The sequence below is a fragment of the Anguilla anguilla genome, chromosome 9, assembly GCF_013347855.1.
Source record: "Anguilla anguilla isolate fAngAng1 chromosome 9, fAngAng1.pri, whole genome shotgun sequence".
In the NCBI taxonomy this organism is placed as follows: domain Eukaryota; kingdom Metazoa; phylum Chordata; class Actinopteri; order Anguilliformes; family Anguillidae; genus Anguilla; species Anguilla anguilla.
The window spans coordinates 42,552,357-42,574,412 of record NC_049209.1 but is presented as its reverse complement, the minus strand read 5'-3'; the positions used below and the strand labels follow the sequence as shown (position 1 = coordinate 42,574,412).

The 22,056-nt window shown below is 52.1% G+C and overlaps 1 protein-coding gene across 1 annotated transcript in view; it reads right to left on the bottom strand.

Annotated features, from left to right (window-relative positions):
* Nucleotides 1–785: 785 nt before the first annotated feature.
* The window catches only part of LOC118236565 (E3 ubiquitin-protein ligase RNF43), a 97,781-nt gene continuing 76,510 nt past the window's right edge, over nt 786–22,056 (bottom strand). Inside the window, exons 3-10 of the mRNA XM_035435057.1 lie at nt 11,375–11,449; nt 11,087–11,230; nt 8,354–8,455; nt 7,598–7,768; nt 7,149–7,251; nt 5,560–6,599; nt 5,112–5,529; nt 786–4,439 (exon numbers count right to left, since the gene is read on the bottom strand). Of these exons, the coding sequence (XP_035290948.1) occupies nt 4,414–4,439; nt 5,112–5,529; nt 5,560–6,599; nt 7,149–7,251; nt 7,598–7,768; nt 8,354–8,455; nt 11,087–11,230; nt 11,375–11,449 (2,079 nt within the window). The 3' untranslated portion in view covers nt 786–4,413. The remainder of the gene's footprint in view (nt 4,440–5,111; nt 5,530–5,559; nt 6,600–7,148; nt 7,252–7,597; nt 7,769–8,353; nt 8,456–11,086; nt 11,231–11,374; nt 11,450–22,056) is intronic.

Sequence of the window (22,056 nt, the reverse complement as noted above, 5' to 3'; positions counted from 1 at the left end):
TTCAAATAACTTTATACTTAAAATCATGAACCAAGGAACCAAGGATACCATTATGAATCCAAGATGCCAGATTGCATGAGCTACAGCAAAGTTTTGATTCTGACATCACTGCCCTGCCCTGAAAGTTCCTTCAACAGAACTCCTTCAACAATCAACAATCTGAACAGCAATGTTAACCACTTATTTGGCCATGAATAAGTGAAACATCTTTCAAATGAATATACTGTATGGTTATTTGATGCTGAGATTCCTAGCGTCGTTCCACACGTAGGGTGTGTCGCATAGTAATGACTGCATATACCCAACACACATGGGATATTTAAATGTGCTGGGTTGGGTCACATTAAAAAGCTCTGAAGTAACACACCTTTTGGCATAAAAATGCACATTAGGCTTGGCGTGATGTATTTGTCTTCAAGTGTCTTTGCTGTTCTGCTAAATACACTACCACTGGAAAATGTTTCATAACTATACCCAGTGGAATCATTTTTTACATCAAATGCACTGTCGAATGAATTGTGCCCCTACAGTGTCCCACTGTAAATAGAAAATAATCACATTTTCTGGAAAATATCAATAAACATTGGTGTGACTACAGAAAATGTGTTGGTTAAAGCACACTTTGAACAAGTAGTTCTAAAGCTTGTAAAAGTCATATTTGACTGGGATTTATCTTCTCAGTACAAGACAAATACAAGACTTGGTCCACTCAAAAATATGCATACCAAGGTATTTATAAAGCACCAATCACCACACCTGTCAGAAACAAAGCACACAGATCTTCATTTTATTTCAAAATAATTTATTTGTATATAATTGGAATGAAGCCAGGCAGTTACATCTGTGATGGCACTTGTTTCATAAAGATATTGTTCTGTATGGAACAAAATACTTTTTATCAGGCCTGGCAAAATGGATAAATATATTAGTAAATAAATATATTAGTGACATATTACCATATTGAAATGTTCTATTATATATAATACAACACTTTATTTTTATTTTTCTTTCTCTTTTTTACACAAAGTATCGAAAATATACTGAGACCCCCTTGGATTTCTACAGGGATTGTGCTCAATTAGAAAAAGGCAGTTTAAAACGCAAAAAAAAAAAAAAAAAAAAAAATATAAAAAAAAAAACTCCAAATGTTCACTGACATTTAACAAATTTTAAACCAATTACCTTACAATGATAGCTGCATAGTGCTCTGATTGTTTGTTCTTAATCTTAATGCCAAAGTGCATTTTACGTTTCAGTGAATTTGAGACAAATCCCAGATAAGGAGATGGAGAAATTCAGTTGCAGTTATGCTCTCTGAGAAATTATGAAACAACCTTTTCTGTTTCTGTAATGATATGAAAAATGCTTAAATTCCCTAAAAAAAAGCACAATGGCACTGGATTTTTGTGGTATAACAACAGATGGAAAAGTGTGCAATAAATGATATATAAATATGATTTTTTTTTAAACTGCATCAGGCCAAGGCTGAAATTTAATCAAAACTTTGATTTACCTGCTTGTCAATAAATACATGATACCAATACCATTTTACATGTGTACTCCCCAGGGGCTGTTCACTCAAAACAGGCTTAAAATATATCCATCAGTTAAGATGTGACTTTTAAATCAGCAGGCAAGCCAACGTTTGCAAATTAAGTAAATTCAGATAAAAATAAATAGAATAATATTAAATCAATTTCTTTTTGCTATACTCCAATTTTTTTTATCAACCGAACTGAAACTAATATTCCTGCTACTTGATTAAGCCAGATTGTGAAAAGTGAAATGGTTAAGTGCTGTCAGTTCTTTTCTTTTTCCCCCCCACAAGCCTGGAGCTCTACATTTGTGTCTAGGGGCAACACAGAAGTCCGCCCAGCCAAAATACCAAAAACAAGACTTCCATTTTCACATTCTCTCTGTATGGCAGTGTTCTCAAGCTTTACCCAAAAACAAACGCACTGTCAACGCTGAAGCATTGTTTCAAACAGTCGCACACTGAAACTGAAAAAAAGTGTCAAAAGCCTGAGGTTCCTAATTCCAGAATTAATATTAATAACAATATTTTTTTTAACACTTCCAGTGTTTTCATTATTAGACTTTTATGCACAAAAAAAAAAAAACTGTGATTGCAACCCGACTTCCTTGGATGCATGCAATGGGGGTGTTAATCTAAGGCTCAATGAGTTTTGAGATTTCTGCTGCTGTCTTAGACGGGGACTTCTCTAAACTTAATCTGAAGACACTATCTTTACTTCTCCGAGGACAATTTCTCACCTGCGGGAAAGAGGCTGGGCAACGTAACTTTGGCTGAAGTACCTGCATTATTTAAACGTATAACTGCAACTCCTTGGGACCGGGCCACTTTAACAGTGGCCCAAACACAGGCTAGGAAGGACCGCAGACTGCACGCTCATCTCCATGACATCATCTCCCACTTCCCTTCTCCGCAACATTAAAAAAAAAAAATCCACCGACAACACAACTGACAACAGAACAAAAAAAAAGAAAAAACCTATCTTGTAAAATTATACAAAAAAGTATAGACAGTTTCAGTCAAATTGTTTCTTTAAAAATGAAAACACGTTACAAATTGAAATAAACATTAAACAAAATAAAAATTGAACAAAAAATAAAAACAGCTGCCTTTTCTTTTGAATTAACTAGCTCTAACTGCCAGTGGTGACCTGAAGGCGAGGTTGCAGGCAGTGAGGGAGGGGGGTCATTTTTACAGGGCGGGGCTAACCTGAAGGGAAGCTTATTGAAAGTTAACAACGGTTTTTGCAGGGCTGCTAGCTTGGGGGTGTGCCGTGGTGACCTCGCTCCAGCAGAGAGCAAAGGGAACCGCACCCGTGTCCTTTTTTACGGCAGTTCCAAGCCCTTCGCTGTCTCCACCCCTTCGATTCTGACTGTAATGTGAGGTAGGAGGGAGAGAGCAGGCGCAGACCTCACCATACCCTCAGCTACAGACCAAAACACTACGGTCCTGCTCCTGGGCCCGGGCAATACTGTCATCAGTATAAAAAACTGCTATCAGCCAAACTGAGTCGACTCACCGCTCATCACACAGACTGAGACAAAGTGAGAGAGGCCAGTTTTTCAGGCCTACAGACCCTACACATAAGGCACTGAACATGAAACCCTTGAAAAATATTTGCACTTAAATCTGCCTGTCTTCTTCACAGGAGACTCACTCTCTTCCCCTGCCTGCTTCTCTGATTATTTATGCTTTATTGCGATTCCCTACAGAAATGTTTCATTTCTAGAGTTTTCATTGATCATGGGATTAGAATGTAGAACAATTTCCACCAAAACAGGTGTGTGTGGGGCGGTGGGTGGGAGGTGGCAGTTTAACATTACCTTTAACATAGTTAAAATATCAATTGCTACCATTTACACAATTAGAGCACAGAATTAAGAACACAGACCTTCATCAACAGTGAGGCAAAACAGAGAGAGAGACAGTGAGAGAGAGAGACAGAGACAGTGACATATATATATATACATATATATATATATATATATATAGAGAGAGAGAGAGAGCGAGAGAGAGAGAGAGAGAGAGCTACTGAAACAGACATTAGCAGCTGATCCCAGATGACACAATATTCTTGGTTACATGGCTGTGAGTTATACTGGTGTTGGCTTTTCCCCCCCAGAGAATGAGAGAAAATGGTGCAGAAAAATGAAGAGTAATCTTTTTGCCAATGCAATGAGGTCAATCAGGTAGTCACTGAAGAGCACCTTAATGCATAAGCTGAATCCATGCTGTCATGTTTCTCCCATTATTGAATTCCGCTCGTTTATCTTCCATTTTTTAAATCAAGTACACATCCGAGCAACCCGCTAGAAATCGTAAGGCCTACCAATATGGAATATGTCAAATTCAAATGTAACATTTCCTGAAATGAATTCTCAAAACGTTTTCTATGGCAATTCAACATGATTATAAAGCAATTAGTACAATAAAACTCTGCGATAATATTTTTTGAATGTTACCTCTGGTCCATAAATTGTAAATGAATGTGATTATATGATGTCAAGTTCAATTCCCCCCCCCCCCCCCGCCCATTCCCCAGCCACTTCTCAATTTAAGTGCACTGCTATTCACATTGTTTGAACCTACTGGACACCAAGTTCATTCATAATCACTAATTGCTGCAGAAGTGACGAGCACAGCTGGTGACGCGTCTGCTTGATCACCACGGAAACCGAAGCGCACGGGGAACCGGGAGTGGCTTGAGAGAGAGAGAGAGAGCGTGCGCACTGGTACGCGGCTTGCGGCGCGGAATTTTCCGGAAGGCTTGTGAAAGGCGGTGGAGAGAGAGAGAGAGAGAGAGAGAGAGAGAGAGGCTTGTCCATTGTGGCTCCTGTTAGCAGCGTGGGACGGGGACGGGGACGCGACCGTGCGCGTGCTCACACACCAGACTCCTCTTCTGATCCTGCGGGGAGAGAGAGAGGGGGAACATCGGTTAGCCGCCCGCCGTCCGAACCGTGCCCGCGTCCCGTGGAGGTGACCTCAATGCAAACCCCTCGACAGAGAACACCGGCTACCTGAGATTCAGCCAATAGGCACGGCGGTGGCGTTCACATCAGACTAGGGCAGGGGTGGGCAACGAGGGCCGTAACTGTTCCTGGGTTTCCATGCCAACTTCTACCCTTAATCGCTTAATTACCCCTAACATTTACGCCATCAGGCATTTTAGCCACATTTCTTGATAAGCGCGTGAATGACAGCTGAAGACTGCTGCTGTGTCTGTATACAAGACATTTTACTGTGATCTAATCTACGACTGAACCAGTGTTGGTGTGTACAGTCAGTTAGCTTGTTTAGCCAGGGTAACTGGAGGAAACAAAGAACTGCATACACACACCAGCCCTCCTGGACTGGAACTGCCCACCCCTGGACTAGGGGCAAATAGATACTTTGAATACATTAACTCCTAAGATGCTGGTCCCTGGTCTTCAAAGAAAACATTAAAGCCAATAAGAAAACACTCATGAGAAAGAAATTTTGCTCTGAATAGTCGGGATTTCTTGTCAACAACCTGGAGGGAGTTTATCGGTAACAGAAGCAAGGCTCGGCCTGCGCGCGTAAGAAGCAGAGCGCCTACCCTGATTGTTGTGTAAAGTTTGGCAGTACAAGCAAATGTCCGCGGTGAGCTCGGCCCCGGGCTGGTGGCCCCTGCACTGCGGCCTGTCCGGAGGGGCCCGGGGGCCCTGGAGCTGGGGCTCAGAGTGGGCCTGCTGGACCCTCTTCTGCCAGACCACGTGCCCCCCGCAGCAGGGCCAGTCGCCCATGCCCCCCGAGTCCAGGATGAGGGGCACGGGCAGCAGCGGGGGGATGTCGGGCGAGCAGCAGTAGGCGGCCCCGCCCTGGCCGTAGTGGATGTGGATGCTGCAGTCCTCCTGCAGGTCCAGGCTCTGGTGGAAGCGCACGGCCGGGCCCTCCGGCCCGCGGCCGCCCTGTTTCCGCCGGTGGTGCCGCCCGGGGCCCTGGTGGCAGCAGGGGTGCGGGGGCGGGGCAGGGGGCGGGGCCTGCGCGAGGGGAGGGGGCGGGGCCAGGGCGGGGGCGGGAGGGCCCGGGGCGGGGTCCGTCTGTTCGCGCTCGGGCTCCTCCCCCCGGGGGCGGGGCTGCCTGTCCGGCGGGTCGGGTCTGGGGCACTGGCAGGGCGCGGCCCCGCCCCCCCCGTCCGCGCCGGGGCACGGGGCGGCCCCCTGCTCCTCGTCCGAGCCCCTGTCGGGGCCCTGGCTGTGGTCGCCGTCGTCGTAGTGGTGGTGCCGGTGCCGGTGGTAGTGCACGTGGTTGAACACCTGCTCCTCCGCGCAGCCGCGGTTCACCACCGAGTCCAGGGAGCGGGGGCGGGACCCGGGGTCCAGGCTGTCCCGCCGGCCCGGCCCCGGCCCGTAGTACACGAAGGGGTCGTAGTCGCTGCTCAGCGAGCTGCGGAAGGTGGAGCAGCTGCCGTACACCGCCTTCAGGCTGACGTCGGTGAAGTTGAGGACGGAGTCGCTGGACGAGCCGTGGCAGGGGCCCGAGCTGGAGTCGCTGGCGGGGCCGTCGGGGAAGTAGCCGCTGCGCTCCGTGCGGTAGCTGCCCCCGGAGCAGCTGCCGTCGTCCTGCCGGCTGTGGGCCCCCGGGCGGCCCGGCGTCGGCGCCATCGCCGCCGTGCCCGCGTTCAGCCGCGAGTTGGAGGCGGCGCTCGGGACCGGGCAGCCGGGCCGGTACCCGTGGCAGGCCCGGCGGGGGTAGTGGGGGCCCGGGTGGCCGCCCGACCGGCAGCCGCCGGCCGTAGTCCTGTGGGGCCGGCCCAGGTGCCCGTCGGTCAGGTGGTAGCCGCAGCGGGCGGGCCCCGAGCCCAGGGGCCTGCCGGGCAGGCAGTGGAGGGCCCGGGGGTCCACGGGCGCCGGCCCGCCGAAATGGGCGAGGGCGGGGAACTGGCCGGAGGGGCCCCGCGGGTAGTGGTGGCGCAGGGGGAACGGGACGGGGGGCTGCTGGAACACGTGGTGCCCGGGGTAGGGGTGGCCTCGCAGGGCGTGGCCGTGCTCCGCGTTCGCCGGCACTCGGGTCCGCTGCGGCTGGCGGGCGGCCAGCTCGTTGCCTGAGGGGAGACGGCAAACGGAAGCCGGTCAGACACAGAACAGACCGCGAAGCGTCCGGGAGATACAGCTGTGCTTATTCAAGCCTGCAAAACTCCACAAACTGGTACCATTCTAAAACTTGGGGAGAAGAAAATATAAAATACAAAAATATCAGATATATGGAAACAAGACCAGATTAAAACCTAGTATATGGCTGGACCTAACGCACGTGATCCGGCCGACCAATGGAGTGACTTCGTAACTCGGCCGACCAACGGTGTAACATTAACTCGCTCAGTCGCTCACTCAGTCAGGCACAGACATTCGCGTTTGTAGGGCTGGCCCCGCTGTTGCGGTCCAGCCGAAAAGCCTGTACACAGACAGGTCGGGAGAGATCACTGGTCCGGCTGTTTGGACTGGCGGACATGCACACTCTCTCGTGCGTTATCTCTCCGCCAGGCCTTTTCCCACGGCCTCTCAAGCACATGCAAGCTGTGCACGACAGCCTCGCGGGTGGAGCACTTCCCAGCAGGCAGTGGGGCGGGGCGGGGCGGGGCGGAGCACGTTACCCATGATGTTGTACATGCAGAGGGGGCAGGTGCGGTGCTGCAGAAGCCAGGGGTCCACGCACTCCTTGTGGAACTCGTGAGCGCACGAAATGATCCGCAGGTCCTGGAACAGAGAGATCCCGCCGTCAGGGGAGGGCGGCGCCCGCGAAAGCCCCGCCTCCCCGGAGGGCGGAGCCGCCTCCCCCCTGCCCGAGCGTCCGCCGAGCGGCCGCACGGCACCGCAACACAAGGGAGCGGCAGAGCTTCACCACTCTCACGGTAACAGGGACGGGGCTTGCAGACCGTACGGACCAATCAGAACACTCCTCACTGCAGCAAAAGGCTTGCGCAATTAAGATTAGATTTTTGCGATTTTTGAAGCCTTGTGAGAAACATCACAGAGCTGTTGCCATGCAGCGGCTTCACACTGCGCGGGCCACGCCCCGCCGAGCGACTGCAGCTCCGCCCACCTGTCCGTCCAGGAACTCCTCCAGGCAGATGGCGCAGATGGGCCCGGAGGTGGAGCTGCTCCCCGAATCCCGGCCCCCCCTCAGCCGCTGGCTGCCCGAGCAGCCCGGGGAGGCGTAGGTGCGCGTCTCCAGGCGTCCGATGGCCCGCATGGTCTGCTGATGCACGGAGTCCTGCGGGGAGAGGGGGAGGAGCCAGGGGCTGTGAGTGAGGGGGAGGAGCCAGGGTCTGTGAGTGAGGGGGAGGAGCCAGGGGCTGTGAATGAGGGGGAGGAGCCAGGGGCTGTGAATGAGGGGGAGGAGCCAGGGGCTGTGAGTGAGGGGGAGGAGCCAGGGGCTGGGAGTGAGGGGGAGGAGCCAGGGGCTGTGAGTGACAGGGAGGAGCCAGGGGCAGGGAGTGAAGGGGAGGAGGCAGGGGCTGTGAGTGAGGGGGAGGAGCCAGGGTCTGTGAGTGAGGGGGAGGAGCCAGGGGCTGTGAGTGACATGGAGGAACGAGGGGCTGGGAGTGAAGGGGAGGAGCCAGGGGCTGTGAGTGAGGGGGAGGAGCCAGGGGCTGTGAGTGACAGGGAGGAGCCAGGGTCTGTGAGTGAGGGGGAGGAGCCAGGGACTGGGAGTGAGGGGGAGGAGCCAGGGACTGGGAGTGAGGGGGAGGAGCCAGGGGCTGTGGGTGACAGGGAGGAGCCAGGGGCTGTGAGTGACGGGAGGCTCCCGGCCTGTGGCAGGTGAGAGCGGGGGTGCGCGTGGAGGCGGTGAGCTCACCCAGTTCCTGTTGGACTTGCAGCGGTAACGGAGAGCGAAGATCATGACGATGGCCACCACAGCCAGGACCACAGTGAGCAGGATGCTGACGTCATAGTGGGCCTGGGGAGAGAGGTGAACCTTCAGCAGAGAATAAACACGCACACACGCATGCTCACACACGCTTTCTCTCTCTCACACACACACGTTTGCACAAGCACACGTATACACATATACACACACACACACACACACACATGAACACACATGCATACACACACACACAGACACAGACATGCTCACACACACACACAGGCATGCACACATGGTCACAAACATACACACACATGCAAGCACACATGGTCACACACATACACAAACACACGCACACACACGTACACACTCTCTCACACACACACACATGCACACGTGCTCACACAGATATACACACACACACGCATGCATAGGCACACACACACACTCATATGTACACACTCTCACACACACACACGCACGCGCACGCACACACACACACACACACACACACACACACAAGCATGCATAGGCGCGCACACACACACGCACACGCACGCACGCACACACACACACGCTCACGCACAATCACACACACACACACACACACACACACACACACACACGCACACACACACACACGCACACACACACGCACACACACACGCACACACACACGCACACACACACACACACACACACACACACACGCACACACACATGCGGTGTGGATCTGCACCTCCAGCCGCTGCGGGGGCCCCGCTTGCTGATAAGAGGTGAAAACTCTCACAGGAAATAATAGGCGTGCGAACAATGGGGGAAGTGTTTACAGTGCGCTCCTGTCTAAAACCAACACTTCCCAAAGTCAACAGCTCCTGTCTCCTTAGATTAGAGGAATCAATAGGGGGGCGGAGAGGGCCAGCTCTTGGGACATGACACTGTTCTCAAGCCTCAAAGAGGGGAAGAGGCTGCATAGCAATCCAGCATGGAGCCACGCTAACAACTATAGCTTAGGCTAACGCACAGCCTTGTAAAGGGCTTTTTTTAAAATTAAAAAATCTTTTAATTTTCCTATATAGTGCACGTGTAATTGATACTAATTCAGTTGAAGTAACGCATCCCTTAAATTACTTTTTTGTTTTTGAATTACATCTGTCAACAGGCATTTATTTGCAACAGATGCTTGCGCACTGTATTTCTGTACCAAGTCTTTTGCGACTACTTTCAGATGCGGATATGATGCATTCTTCCCCAGAAACGTGTGTGTAACCAATCACAGAGGCGCACAGGGCTGGAAGCGCAGTCATCTGTGAGAATCATCGCAAGGTGCGCTTCTCTCCGTCATGCATATGCATTAAAGAGAAGATCACGCGAATAATGGTGCATTCCTCTGAATCTGCTAAAGTTTGCGCAATTAACAAGGTCGATTCTTGCCTGAAATTTCTCCGTCTCTAAAGAGCAGGTGTAAATCAAGACGCAAGCAAGACGAAGACACAGGTATAGGCCTCAAAGACACACTGAACCTTTGTAACAAGAAGCACACTATTTCAACTATCTGAGCAAGAAATCATTACAGATTAAGCAGTCTCGCAATAAATAAGGTTGGGTGAAAATATTGGCTAAAGTCACGGCGCAGTCAAAGAAAAGTAAAAAAAAAAAAAATCATGGAAAAATGCAAAAAAGAGGCAGAAATTACTGCGTTTAAAAAAATTTATAAATTAAATTAACCAACAGATCTCATGTGCAGCAGTGGGAAATGACCGAAATAGCATTTGCAACTGTAGCGACAGTAACAAGTGTTTGAAGTTTTAAAAAATCAGTGCAGTTTCCACTAGTAAAAAATATAAGTAAATGCATTGATAAGCTTGTGTATTTAATAGTTTTGGTCCATCACGGACCGAAAGGCTTTTCGCCTTTAACAGAATATCGTTACAAACATCATACTCAAACTGCATCACTAAAACAGTAAAAAAAAAACATGGTTTCTAAGTGTTTGTTTTCATTAATTTAAAGTTTTGGTCAATGTTGTAGACTACATTGAGAGGTCAGAAGCTTTGATAAAACGCCTATTGTCATGGGCAACGTTACAGTAGCTAACAGAAGGAATGCTCAGCATCAACGTTCTTAACAGGCGCTGTCAAACATTTCACTGCAACAACTGACTGTAGGCTGTGTTAAGGCTGACAGTTACCATCAAATATGGCCGAAAACAAATCACGAAAACACTGAAAACGGGGGAAGTCACGGAAAAGGAAAAAAATCATGGAATACGTGACACCCGCAACCTCCGTGACAAACACCCAGCCGTAGAAATAATTACTCTGCCACAGCTGGAGAATCACAGTCCGCATTTTGTCGTACACCGTCCATAGTGTTGGACACACTTCTAAGGCACATGAGCAGATACCAGTTTCCCCACATTCAATTAAGATATTCAACACACTAAACAGGATTTTTTTTAAACTGCACCTTTAAGGTCAGCTTAACACGCAAAGCGCGATTAGCAGGAAGTCCCATTCGCTGACTGTGTAATTAGCAGCAGCCACAGTAAGCAGGACGTTAATTTCACGCAGGACGTGTACGCACCAGCACGCCTTCGTCAGGCTGCAACTTGTGCTGCGCAGTTTTATGTAAGTACACCAGCCCCTTTGCGTTTTTTTGGGGGCTTTGTTCAAGGACTGGTCGGCGAGGCACGTGGACGGACCAGCACCCGGTACCTACCCATTCGGGCTTCTCGTCCATGACGTCGATGTTGACCAGGGCCCCCTCGTTCCTGTTGACCAGGTCCATGAGCCTCATGGCGGCTTCGGCCTGGACCAGGACCACGGGCTTGAGCAGACCGTCACCGTCAATGGACAGCAGCAGCTGGGAGGGGCGAGAGGGAGGTGCTGGTATCACAGGTGTTTGGGGGGGGGGGGGCGAGAGGGAGGCGCTGGTATGGCAGGTGTTTAAGCGGGGGGGGGGGGGGGGGGTGTGCGGGGGGTTCGGTCAGGAAAATGGCCGCCTCACCTCCTGTGCAGCGGCGGCGTTGTCGGACACATCGAAGATGACAGCCCGAGCCCCTCTCTTCAGCGCCAGGCGAGCCTGAGGAAGAGACACAAAGCACAGTATAAGAGTACCGCCTGTAACACAGACAGAGAGAGGGAGAGAGACTACTGCCTGTAACACAGAGAGAGGGAGAGAGACTACTGCCTGTAACAGAGAGAGAGAGAGACTACTGCCTGTAACACAGACAGAGAGAAAGAGAGAGAGATTACTGCCTGTAACAGAGACAGAGAGAGGGAGAGAGACTACTGCCTGTAACACAGAGAGAGAGAGACTACCGCCTGTAACACAGACAGAGAGAGAGAGACTACTGCCTGTAACACAGAGAGAGAGAGACTACTGCCCACAACAGAGAGAGACAACTGCCTGTAACACCAACAGACAGAGGGACAGACTACTGCCTGTGACAGAGACAGAGAGAGACTACTGCCTGTGACAGAGACAGAGAGAGACTACTGCCTGTAACAGAGACAGAGAGAGACTACTGCCCACAACAGAGAGAGACAACTGCCTGTTCCACAGAGAGAGAGACAGAGAGAGAGCGAGAGTGAAAGAGAAAACACTGCCCATAACACAAAACAGAAAGACTACTGCCCATAACAGTGAGAGAATTTTATAGGTGTTCGAATGACCCTTGGTATGCACTCACTGTACATCGCGTTGGATAAAAGCATCCGCTAAATAAATGCAACGTAAAAAGACGACTGCCCATAACACAGAAAAAGGCTACTGCCCAAAAACTGAGGGAAGGAAGGGGGGAGGAAGTGAGAGAGAAAGAGAGGGGTCCCACGTAAATAAAGGTTGGTAAAGACAAAGAAAATGGACAAGCAGAAAAAAATGGATGAAGTAAACTCTCCTTTTTTCAAGAATATACAAGAGACAGGAGTTAAGGAGATAAAAACCAACGTGACAAGTGCAGTTCCATCCTGCGCAGGACGTGCCACTAGGTGGCGATCACACCCAAGCTATAGAAACCGGCAGCATGCCCGTTATGCGATTCCACTGGCCGAAACAGCCCCTCAGCAGAAAACAGCAATCACAGCGCGATAATAAAATAAAAATAAAATAAATTAGCTTCTCTCCCCGACTTGAGGAGAGCGCAGACACACAGCCATGTTTGAGCCGTTCGGGACTGGGGAGGGGGGGGGGGGGCAGGGACGAGCGGTTGTGGAAAGGGGGGGGGGGACACATGAGCAGGGGGCAGGTGCCTGCCCCAGTTACGGCGGGCCGCAGATTGGAGGAGAGGGGCGGCGGGGGGGGGGCGAGGGGTTCCGAAGGGGGGCGCTGCACCCCGTCTCCGATTTCAAAACCGAAAAAGTGATATCGATACGCGGGCCGGAGAGTAAACAGTGCGCGGTGGGAGATGAGCGGGCGCGCTGCCCGCTGAATGCCAGGCATCCACGGCAACCTGGCGGCCAATCAAATCAGAGCCAGGCCCTTCCTGCACTTTGACCCCACGCTGGTGGCAGAGGGGGGCCGGGGGAGGGGGTGGGGGGGGATGGCCCTCTGAAATGACAGTCTACACCCTGGCTACTTTAACCTCACTGTCTACACCCATGTGGGCCTCAAGCTTGTTTCGAACGCAAAACCTAAAGCGATCGTGCACAAATCCACACCCTGCCACTCAAAGCAAAAGCAAATTATATCTCACCACGCCCCGTCTTTAATCAAAATGATCAAAATCAACACAGCACCCTGCTCTAACTCTGAATGTGAAGCTCTAAATCCTGAATCTGAGTCACACAGAGCACCGTGAGCTGGAATAAGCCAGAGAGAAGATTCCGTTCAGACGCTGTATTCAAACCTCGATCCGTTAATCACGGGTTAATGGAAAACCCCCCCTCCGTGCTCAGCGCCGTGGCCTCTGAGCACTTTTTAACAGTTCAAAAGCAGGGAGGAATTTGTTAATGCGTGACTAGGGACGGAACCTTTGCCTGTGGCGGCACGTGAAAATGGCCACCGTCCTGACTACCTGGATATGGGGGAGGGGGGGGGGGGAGGGGGGTGGGGTCTTCCTACAGTCCTACAGGTGAGCGGTGATTGGTCACCTTCCTTCAACCGGGTCCTGCACCGCTGACCCCCCCCACCCCCCCCCACCCCGCCCCTCGCCTCGCACCGGCAGTGGGGTTCAAAGGGCAAATGCGCGTGAGGTCAGACCGAGGTCAGATGGAACGACGGTTGCCCTGTCGGCGCTGTAAAGGCTTGCACGCCCCCCCCCCCCTCCCCCGTCGCTCTCTTTGAACTGCCGTCTGCACATTGGCCCCCGCCCTGGCCGACATCGGAAGGGTCCGGCTCTTCAGCGGCCAATCAGAGGCTCCCTTTTAACGTAGCCGACATCACAGCGCTGTGTGGTCCCAAAGTAGTCACGGGCGTCAGTTTCCCAGGATGACATGTGATTTATGGAAACTGCGGCTGAATATTTATGTGCATGGGAGTGGGAGGAGGGGGTGGGGGGGCAGCAGTGCCACACAAACATAAGCACAAACATGCATAAGCTTCCTACCTGGCTGAACAAAAAACATTTTCTCAGATCAAAGTTGCGCTGACTGAAAGGCGACCGAGACAATGGACGACTCTCTACACCACACCACTCTCTACACCACACTCAGAGACTTCACAGTCCCACCCACAATACCCAACACAAAAGAATTTCAGTTCATAACAAAACTGGATTTGATCTGAATCGGGGAGGAATCGGATTTGGGTTCAGCGTGTGCGAGGCTCCGGGCCCCACGGATTAGTTACGAAACCAGAGGGAACGAGCAATCCCGCGCGTATTACACGCGCTTCCGTCTTCACATGGCCTCCGACACTTCAGCACACAGTTTCAGGCAGGAGAGGGAAACAGCGCAAAAACGCTCAGTTAATCAGCACAGTGCACTGTGTATCCACGTGTACACTTACAGTACTAAGACTTCAACACCAAACAGAACAAAAAACCACCCCTAAGGGGTTTGTGGCAATTAAACGTGACCTTTCATCATGTCCCATGACAGAGCAATAGTTTTATAGATGCAGAATTAGACACAGGGATGGACAGTGTGTTACCCAGTTAAGGCATCAGAGGGTGTCAGAACCCACAAGCCTGCAGGGACCATAACTTAGTTAACACGCAGGTTATTTTTTCGCGCATTTAGCACGCTGAAGAAAGCTGTCGACTAACTAACGCACTAACTAATCTTTTTCAGTTTTCTACAGAGTGCCGTCTCTGTTTTCGGCTACTGTTATATATTTTGGGGGATTCAGCAACTACTTACTAGCAAACAGGTTTGAGTTGAGCTGGTACGTACCATACTGTACTACGTACTGTGTAATGTGTGCATGCATTACCACTGATTTCCTTAGCGCCCCCCCCCCCCCATCCATATGGCAAAATGTGTAACACTGCAAAGGGGGCCTGTTTTTCAGCTGAACAATGAAATGTGATCAATCGGTTATTTAAGGGCAGCCTGTCACTGTAACTTACACTGGCCCCACATGAGAAGCAGGGCACTTACACAGCAAGATGAGCGTGACGCTGGTTAAAACCAGAAAGGCGCAATGTGTCATAGAGCCAGCCCCAGACAGGGAGCATTTGCTGACACAATGTGTTCCATCTTCTCTCTGGGTTTGGGAAGCGACTGATGTGAGATGGAAGCGCTCCTTTAAGCAACCATGATGCAGTGAAAATCCATTTTGCTCTGTAGGATTTACACTCGCTCTCTGGGACTCATTCTCTGGGACTCGCTCTCTGGGACTCGTTCTCTGGGACTCACTCTCTGGGACTCGCTCTCTGGGACTTGCTCTCTGGGACTCGTTCTCTGGGACTCGCTCAGTGCGACTCACTCTCTGGGACTCACTTGTTCTCTGGGACTCACTCCCTGGAACTCGTTCTCTGGGACTCGCTCTCTGGGACTCACTCCCTGGGACTCGATCTCTGGGACTCGCTCTCTGGGACTCGCTTGGTGCGACTTGCTCTCTGGGACTCACTCCCTGGGACTCGCTCGGTGCGACTTGCTCTCTGGGACTCACTCCCTGGGACTCGCTCGGTGCGACTTGCTCTCTGGGACTCACTCCCTGGGACTCGCTTGGTGCGACTCGTTCTCTGGGACTCACTCCCTGGGACTCGCTCTCTGGGACTCACTCTCTGGGATTTGCTCTCTGAGACTCGCTCAGTGGGACTCGCTCTCTGGGACTCGCACTGTGCGACTCGCTCTGTTTTAGCATGGCCTGAGAGCTAACTTTGATGTCTTTGTTTTGCTAAGACAAATTTTCTACTGATCATTCTGCTTTTTAACTTGTCTCAGTGTGTGATTGATTTCATATGCAACTTAGGCTGTGACTAACATGATTTCATCCTATATTCCATTCATTTGTGGCCATTGTTCCATCTTAGAAGCCAGAAAAAAATTCTGAACTAATATCTCGATGCAGTGCACATTAGTTTTCCTAAAGCTTTTCAGAAGAGGCAGTATGTAAAAGTGTAAAACTGTACAAGGGAAAGCGGCAGTGTGTGCAAAAGTATAAAACTGTAGAGGGGGAAGTGGCAGTATGTGTAAAAGTGTAAAACTGCAGAAGGAAGGGGAAGTGGCAGTGTGTGTAAAAGTGTAAAACTGCAGAAGGAAAGGGGAAGTGGCAGTGTGTGTAACAGTGTAAAACTGTAGAAGGGGAAGTGGCAGTGTGTGTAAAAGTGTAAAACTGCAGAAGGAAGGGGAAGTGGCAGTGTGTGTGTAACAGTGTAAAACTGCAGAAGGAGAAGTGGCAGTGTGTGTAAAAGTGTAAAACTGCAGAAGGAGAAGTGGCAGTGTGTGTAAAAGTGTAAAACTGCAGAAGGGGAAGTGGCAGTGTGTGTAACAGTGTAAAACTGCAGAACGAAGGGGAAGTGGCAGTGTGTGTAAAAGTGTAAAACTGCAGAAGGAAGGGGAAATGGCAGTGTGTGTAAAAGTGTAAAACTGCAGAAGGAAGGGGAAATGGCAGTGTGTGTAAAAGTGTAAAACTGCAGAAGGAAAGGGGAAGTGGCAGTGTGTGTAACAGTGTAAAACTGCAGAAGGGGAAGTGGCAGTGTGTGTAGCTGGTTTTGGGGGGGGGGGGATTCTCCAGTAGGACTCTAAAGCTGGTGAATCTGAGTGTCCTTCAGAGAGCGCCAGGGGAACAGGTGCCGGGAGCCCAGCTGTGGGCAGCTGCTCCAGGGGAGGAATTTTCACAGCGCCGCTTTGAAGCCTACGTGAGCGAGCGAGCGAACAGGCGGGCGAGCGGGCGAGCGAGGGGTCCCACGGCCCGCGAAACGAGGGTAGCCCGACCGCAGCAGGACGTTGCCTCCAGTTTCCCGCGCTCTGCCGCCGCGGGGGGGCGGGTCGGGGGGGGGGGGGGGGGGAGACAGAAAGGGTTTGGGAATGCTACCTCCCTGCAGACAGAGCGGGAGGCGAGGGAGGGGAGCTGACGGGACATGCCCCCAGCCCCCCCCGGTCAGAGAGCGCTGCTGCAGCTGCACTCATCTTCAAACACAGGGCCCAGTTGTTTTGGAAACTGGGAGAGTGTAATGAAGGAGGGCTGTGATCTGCAGGGTGTCCCGAGGCCAGCTCTCAGCCTCTCACCCCGCCCCCCCCCTCCTCACCCCCCCAAAACCCAGCCCTGCGCTACCTAAGCCATCGCTCACTTCGCTGCCCTGGGCTGCCTGTCACGACATCCAATCACATAAACACACACGCACAGACACACACAACCACACACACACACATACACACAAATGAATACACACACAGACACACATAAACACACACACGCACAGACAAACGCACACACACACACACACACACGCACAGACAAACACACACACACACACACACACACACACTCGCACAGACAAACACACACACACATACACACACTCGCACATAAACACACACACACAGACAAACGCGCACACACACACACACACACACACACACACACACACACACTCGCACAGACAAACGCACACACACACACACACACACACTCGCACAGACAAATGCACACACACACACACAACCACACACACACACATACACACAAATGAATACACACACAGACACACATAAACACACACACGCACAGACAAACGCACACACACACACACACACACGCACAGACAAACACAAACACACACACACACACACACACACACACACACGCACACACATAAATGCATGCACACAGAGACACACAAACACACACACACACACATAAATGCATGCACACACACAGACACACATACTCATAAATGAACACACACCATTCAAGCCCCACGGCACCTTGGCCCTTTACCTGTGCACGCTGACCTCCGGCATGCCACTAACTAAGAGCCTGGGGCCGTATGACACATTCCTCCTAAAAACTGCACCTTCTTCACCAGTGCATCAACAAAGCAGCAGCAGCAACCTACATACATGTACAGCATTTACACTACGTGCATATACCATTTACGCATATACCCATATACCCACATACACACACCCATTTATATAGGCCATTTATTCATATACCCAACTATACACTGATACAGTATATACAGTATATCCCCATGTATACATATACCCATTGGGTAGTACAACTGCAATAGGTAAGTTAAAGCTTAAAAAAACAAGCACAAGAAACCCACACAAAAAAAAAAATAAAAACCCTGGAGATGTAATATAAGCGCTGGCTGGGGAAAGGGAGCTGGTTACCCTGGAACTCCCAGGCGAGATAACCCCAAAGCGGGGTTTAAATACACGCGGCGCTCCTGAGGACGACGCGGCGGCCGCTTCCGCAGAAAGCACTAAAGAGCGCGTAATGACAGGGCCCGCCGCGCCGGGCCCCGCGGGGCCGAGGAGGGACGGAACGTCCCGGAAAGCCTGTCATTTCGGCAGTCGGCGAGGCCGCGCCGAAGCCATTACCGAATCACCGCGACAGACCGCCGGTTAAAATAGAGGACGTCGCGGTGACAAACAGGGTCGCCCGTTAAAAAAAAAAAATAAAAAAAAAAAACAGGTGCGAGGTTTTCGGGGGTCGCCTGAGCGGCGAATCGAAACCCCGGGGGGGCTGCCCGGCCGCACGTCCCGCAGGTGCGCCGAAAAAGAAAAAAAAACAATTTTGAAAAATAAATACGTTAAAAAAAAAAATCTTCCAAATTGCTTCTGTAAGCAGTCGCGTCCCCCCCCCCCCACCCCCCCCGGCCTCTCTCTGGCAGCCCTCTCTCTCGGACCCATCAAAAGGCCGGCTCTGTTTGAAATGGCATCCAAATGGCGGGCCCGAAGGACGAGGGGCCTGGCAGGCGGCCTGAACAGCCAGTCCACGGCAGGTCAAGGCCAGCGGGGTTGGGGGGGTGGAGGGGGGGGGGGGGGTGGAGAATCCCGCCCAAGGCTGAGCAAACAGCCCTCCGTTCGGCCAGGAGACGGCGTGTACCGACACACACACTCACACACACACACACACACACAGCCGCACCACGGCACCGCCGCGCTCAAGGGCCCGCCCACCTCGTGCCGGGAACTCTGACGCGGCGCGGAGCGGAGCGAGGGGTTCTGGGAAAGCGGGCCTGGTCCGGCTCGCCCGCACCCTCCTGCCTCCTCAGAACGGCTTCAAACGCCCCCCCGATGGCTCAGAGAGCGAGCTCACGCGCGTTCCGTTAAAACTGCCGGCTGTCCGTTCGCCCCGTCAGTGACCCCGCAATTCCCCACTCCATGGTGTGAGGAACAGTTACCATGACAACCGGACATCCACACCATCCCACACCTTCGAAACTCACTCTGCCGCTCTTAGTTTATATATGCTGCACCTGCGCAATTTTCTCATTAAAGTTCACCATGGAAAAAAAGAAACCACACAACAGGGCATGCTGGGAAAGTAGGACAAGGTTGTTCGCTTCCGGATCTTTCTGTGGGTGAGCGTTTAACCGGGTTATGAAGGGTTAAAGGACCAGAGAACACGTCTGAGAGGGACAGTCTGGTGACACGGGGGAGTGGGGCCGGCGAGCCTATGGCCCCGCCCACGCGCGCCGCCTCCCTAATTCACTGGCTCTGTACGGCAGCCAAGGCCCCGCCCCACCCCGATGCCCATCCCCCGCCCCTGGCGGCACCTCGGAACCCTTCTCCCGTTCTGAGGATGGAGCCCTGCCAGGAGCCATGGCCGGCCCCCTAACCCCGCCTCCTGCCACGGCCCCCCCCTTCCCCCCTCCTCCCTCCCCCCTCCACACACCTCAGCCACAATGCAACGGCTGGGGCAGAGAGGTGGACCAAAGCCAGCGCACCCCTCAACATCACCCCACCCCCCCCCCTCCCCACCCACCACTCTCCCATCCCTACGGAAGGACAGACAGAGACACAAGTTTTCCTTAAGCTGGAGAGACAAAGCGGCCATACACGGGGGAGTCCCGACCGCGTCACGCTCCCAGACGCACAGCTGTTTCCTTCCAAAAGCTCCAAAGCCTCCACTGCGCAATCGAGGCGCGTCGCTAACCCCGCTACGAGAACGGCGGAACATTAAACGCTCAAACATTTGGATATTTAAAAAAAAAAAAAAATTAAAAAAAAAAGCACAAAGAAGTAAGCAAATTTCTTTTGCGGCATGCAAATAAAATTCAACAAGACAAGATCCTTTTCCTGTGTAAGAAAAAAACAAAAAACAAAACGAAAGACAACCGTGCCACTCGAACCAGGCACCGCTCCACACGAGTCTCGAAGACTCGCCCCGCGTACATACAGGATTAAAAAGCAGGGCAGATGTAACTGGACCGTGCTGAAATGCGAGCGGGTGGGAGCGTAGCTGCAGGTAGCGGGAGAAGCCCTGTGTGCCAAGCGCCGCTCACGCTCGATTTCAGCGCAGCGGGGCTGAGCTGATGCCAGGCTTCAGGACGACAAGCATGTGCACCGCCATCACCTGCCCCCCCCCCCCCACCCCCACCCCTCCCACCCCGGGGAACGAATTAGCGCTGGGGTGTCAACGTGCAACGTGCTTACACAAACACGCATTACTGGCAGAGTGGGGGGGGGGGGGAAACAAGAAAAGAAATCATAACACAAGTTTCTTTGAATCTGTTTTAAATCCAAAGCTGACAGGCGTTTGTTCTTAGGGGATTGTTTTGACCACAGAGAAGAGCAAAAACATTCATGTTAACAGAATAAAGTTACCTAGAAAACTCAAATTCGCTCTCTGACTAGCAGATGATATAATAACGGACGAATGCACATACTTTCGGGAAATGCACAATCCATAGTTTGTGGTGCGGTATCTCAAGCTAAAATAACTTCAGCCACACTGTAGACTGACATGGTTACATACGTGTCTGTTTTTGTATTTGTGTATTTGTCTGTAGTGCATATGTCTGTGTGTGTGTGTTTCTTTGAGTGTGTGTGTGCGGGTGCATGTGAATGTGCGGGTGTGTGCGTTTGTGTGTGTGCGCATGTGTGTGGGTACGTGTGTGCGTGTGTGTGTGTGCGTGTGAGAGTGCGTGCGTGTGTGTGTGCGCGTGTGTGTGAGAGTGTGTGGGTACGTGTGTGTGTGTGTGCGCGTGTGTGAGAGTGTGTGTGTGTGTGGGTACGTGTGTGTGTGGGTGCATATGTGTGTGCGGATGTGTGAGAGTACACGCGCGCGTGTGTGTGTGTGTGTGCGCGCGTGAGAGAGTGAGCGATAGACTGTTCTGTGTGCGAAAGAGACAAAGCGGATTTGAGCGCGGCAGCAGGGTTGGGCTCCTTTCAGCGAGCGCCAGACCGGAGCGGGAGAGCGAGAGCGCTGATGCGAGCGCCGGCTGGCTGGGCCGCGGCCCGCCGGCAGCGGGAGGGGAAGGGCGGGGCGGGGCAGGCGAGCGTATACATTACTCACGCGGCGCTTTGATCTGTCGCCGCAGGCACGCCTGTCAGCGCAGGTAGACGCCAGCTTCTCAGAAACGCCGGCCGGGTAGGCGAGCCTGAATCACAGGCTGCGCCTCGGCAGTACCCCCCCCCCCCCCGCCCCCCCCCACCGCAAACCCAGCCCCCCCTCCTATGTTTCTGTGGGAGGTGGGAGGGGGTACAGGAGGGAGTTAAACGGCTGTGGCTGGTAGACGAGCGTTCTGTGTTTGCCCCTCCCGCCCCCCCAGCCCCCCCCCGCCCCCCCCGTGTTAAAACCTCGGCCTCCCAGGTCTGAAGTGCAAACGGCGTCCGCAGCTGGATCCCGCCATGTTTGCTCTGTTTAAAAAAAAAAAAAACTGTTTCGGAGAGAGGGCAGGAGGCGGGAAACTGAAGTGCTTCAGAAGCCCGGTCGTAAAAAAAAAAAAAGGAGCGCATGCCACCATTAAAATCTCACAAAAGGAGCCGTAGCCGATTTAATTGTTTGCGTTGCGGGCAGTCACGACTCCTAGAGCAGGCACGGCGGCGGCGGCACCTTCTCATGTCAGGAATTCCTGCTTTCAAATATTTGGACTGAGAGGCAAGCTCCTCCCGCTCGCCGCCGTAATGCGCTGAGAGGCATGCGGCGTCGCATTTTTTTACGACGTGCGTCGCATTGCGCGCGGTTCGAACAAAACCACGCAATAAAAACAAAAATGCCTTTCAACGAGGGGAGTCTCAAGGGTTTCAGAACCTGAAACTCTGCGACACCTTCCAGTACCATTCATTAATCTGACACAAAAAAAAAACTGGAGGCCAATTAGTCTTCTTCTCCTGCCATTA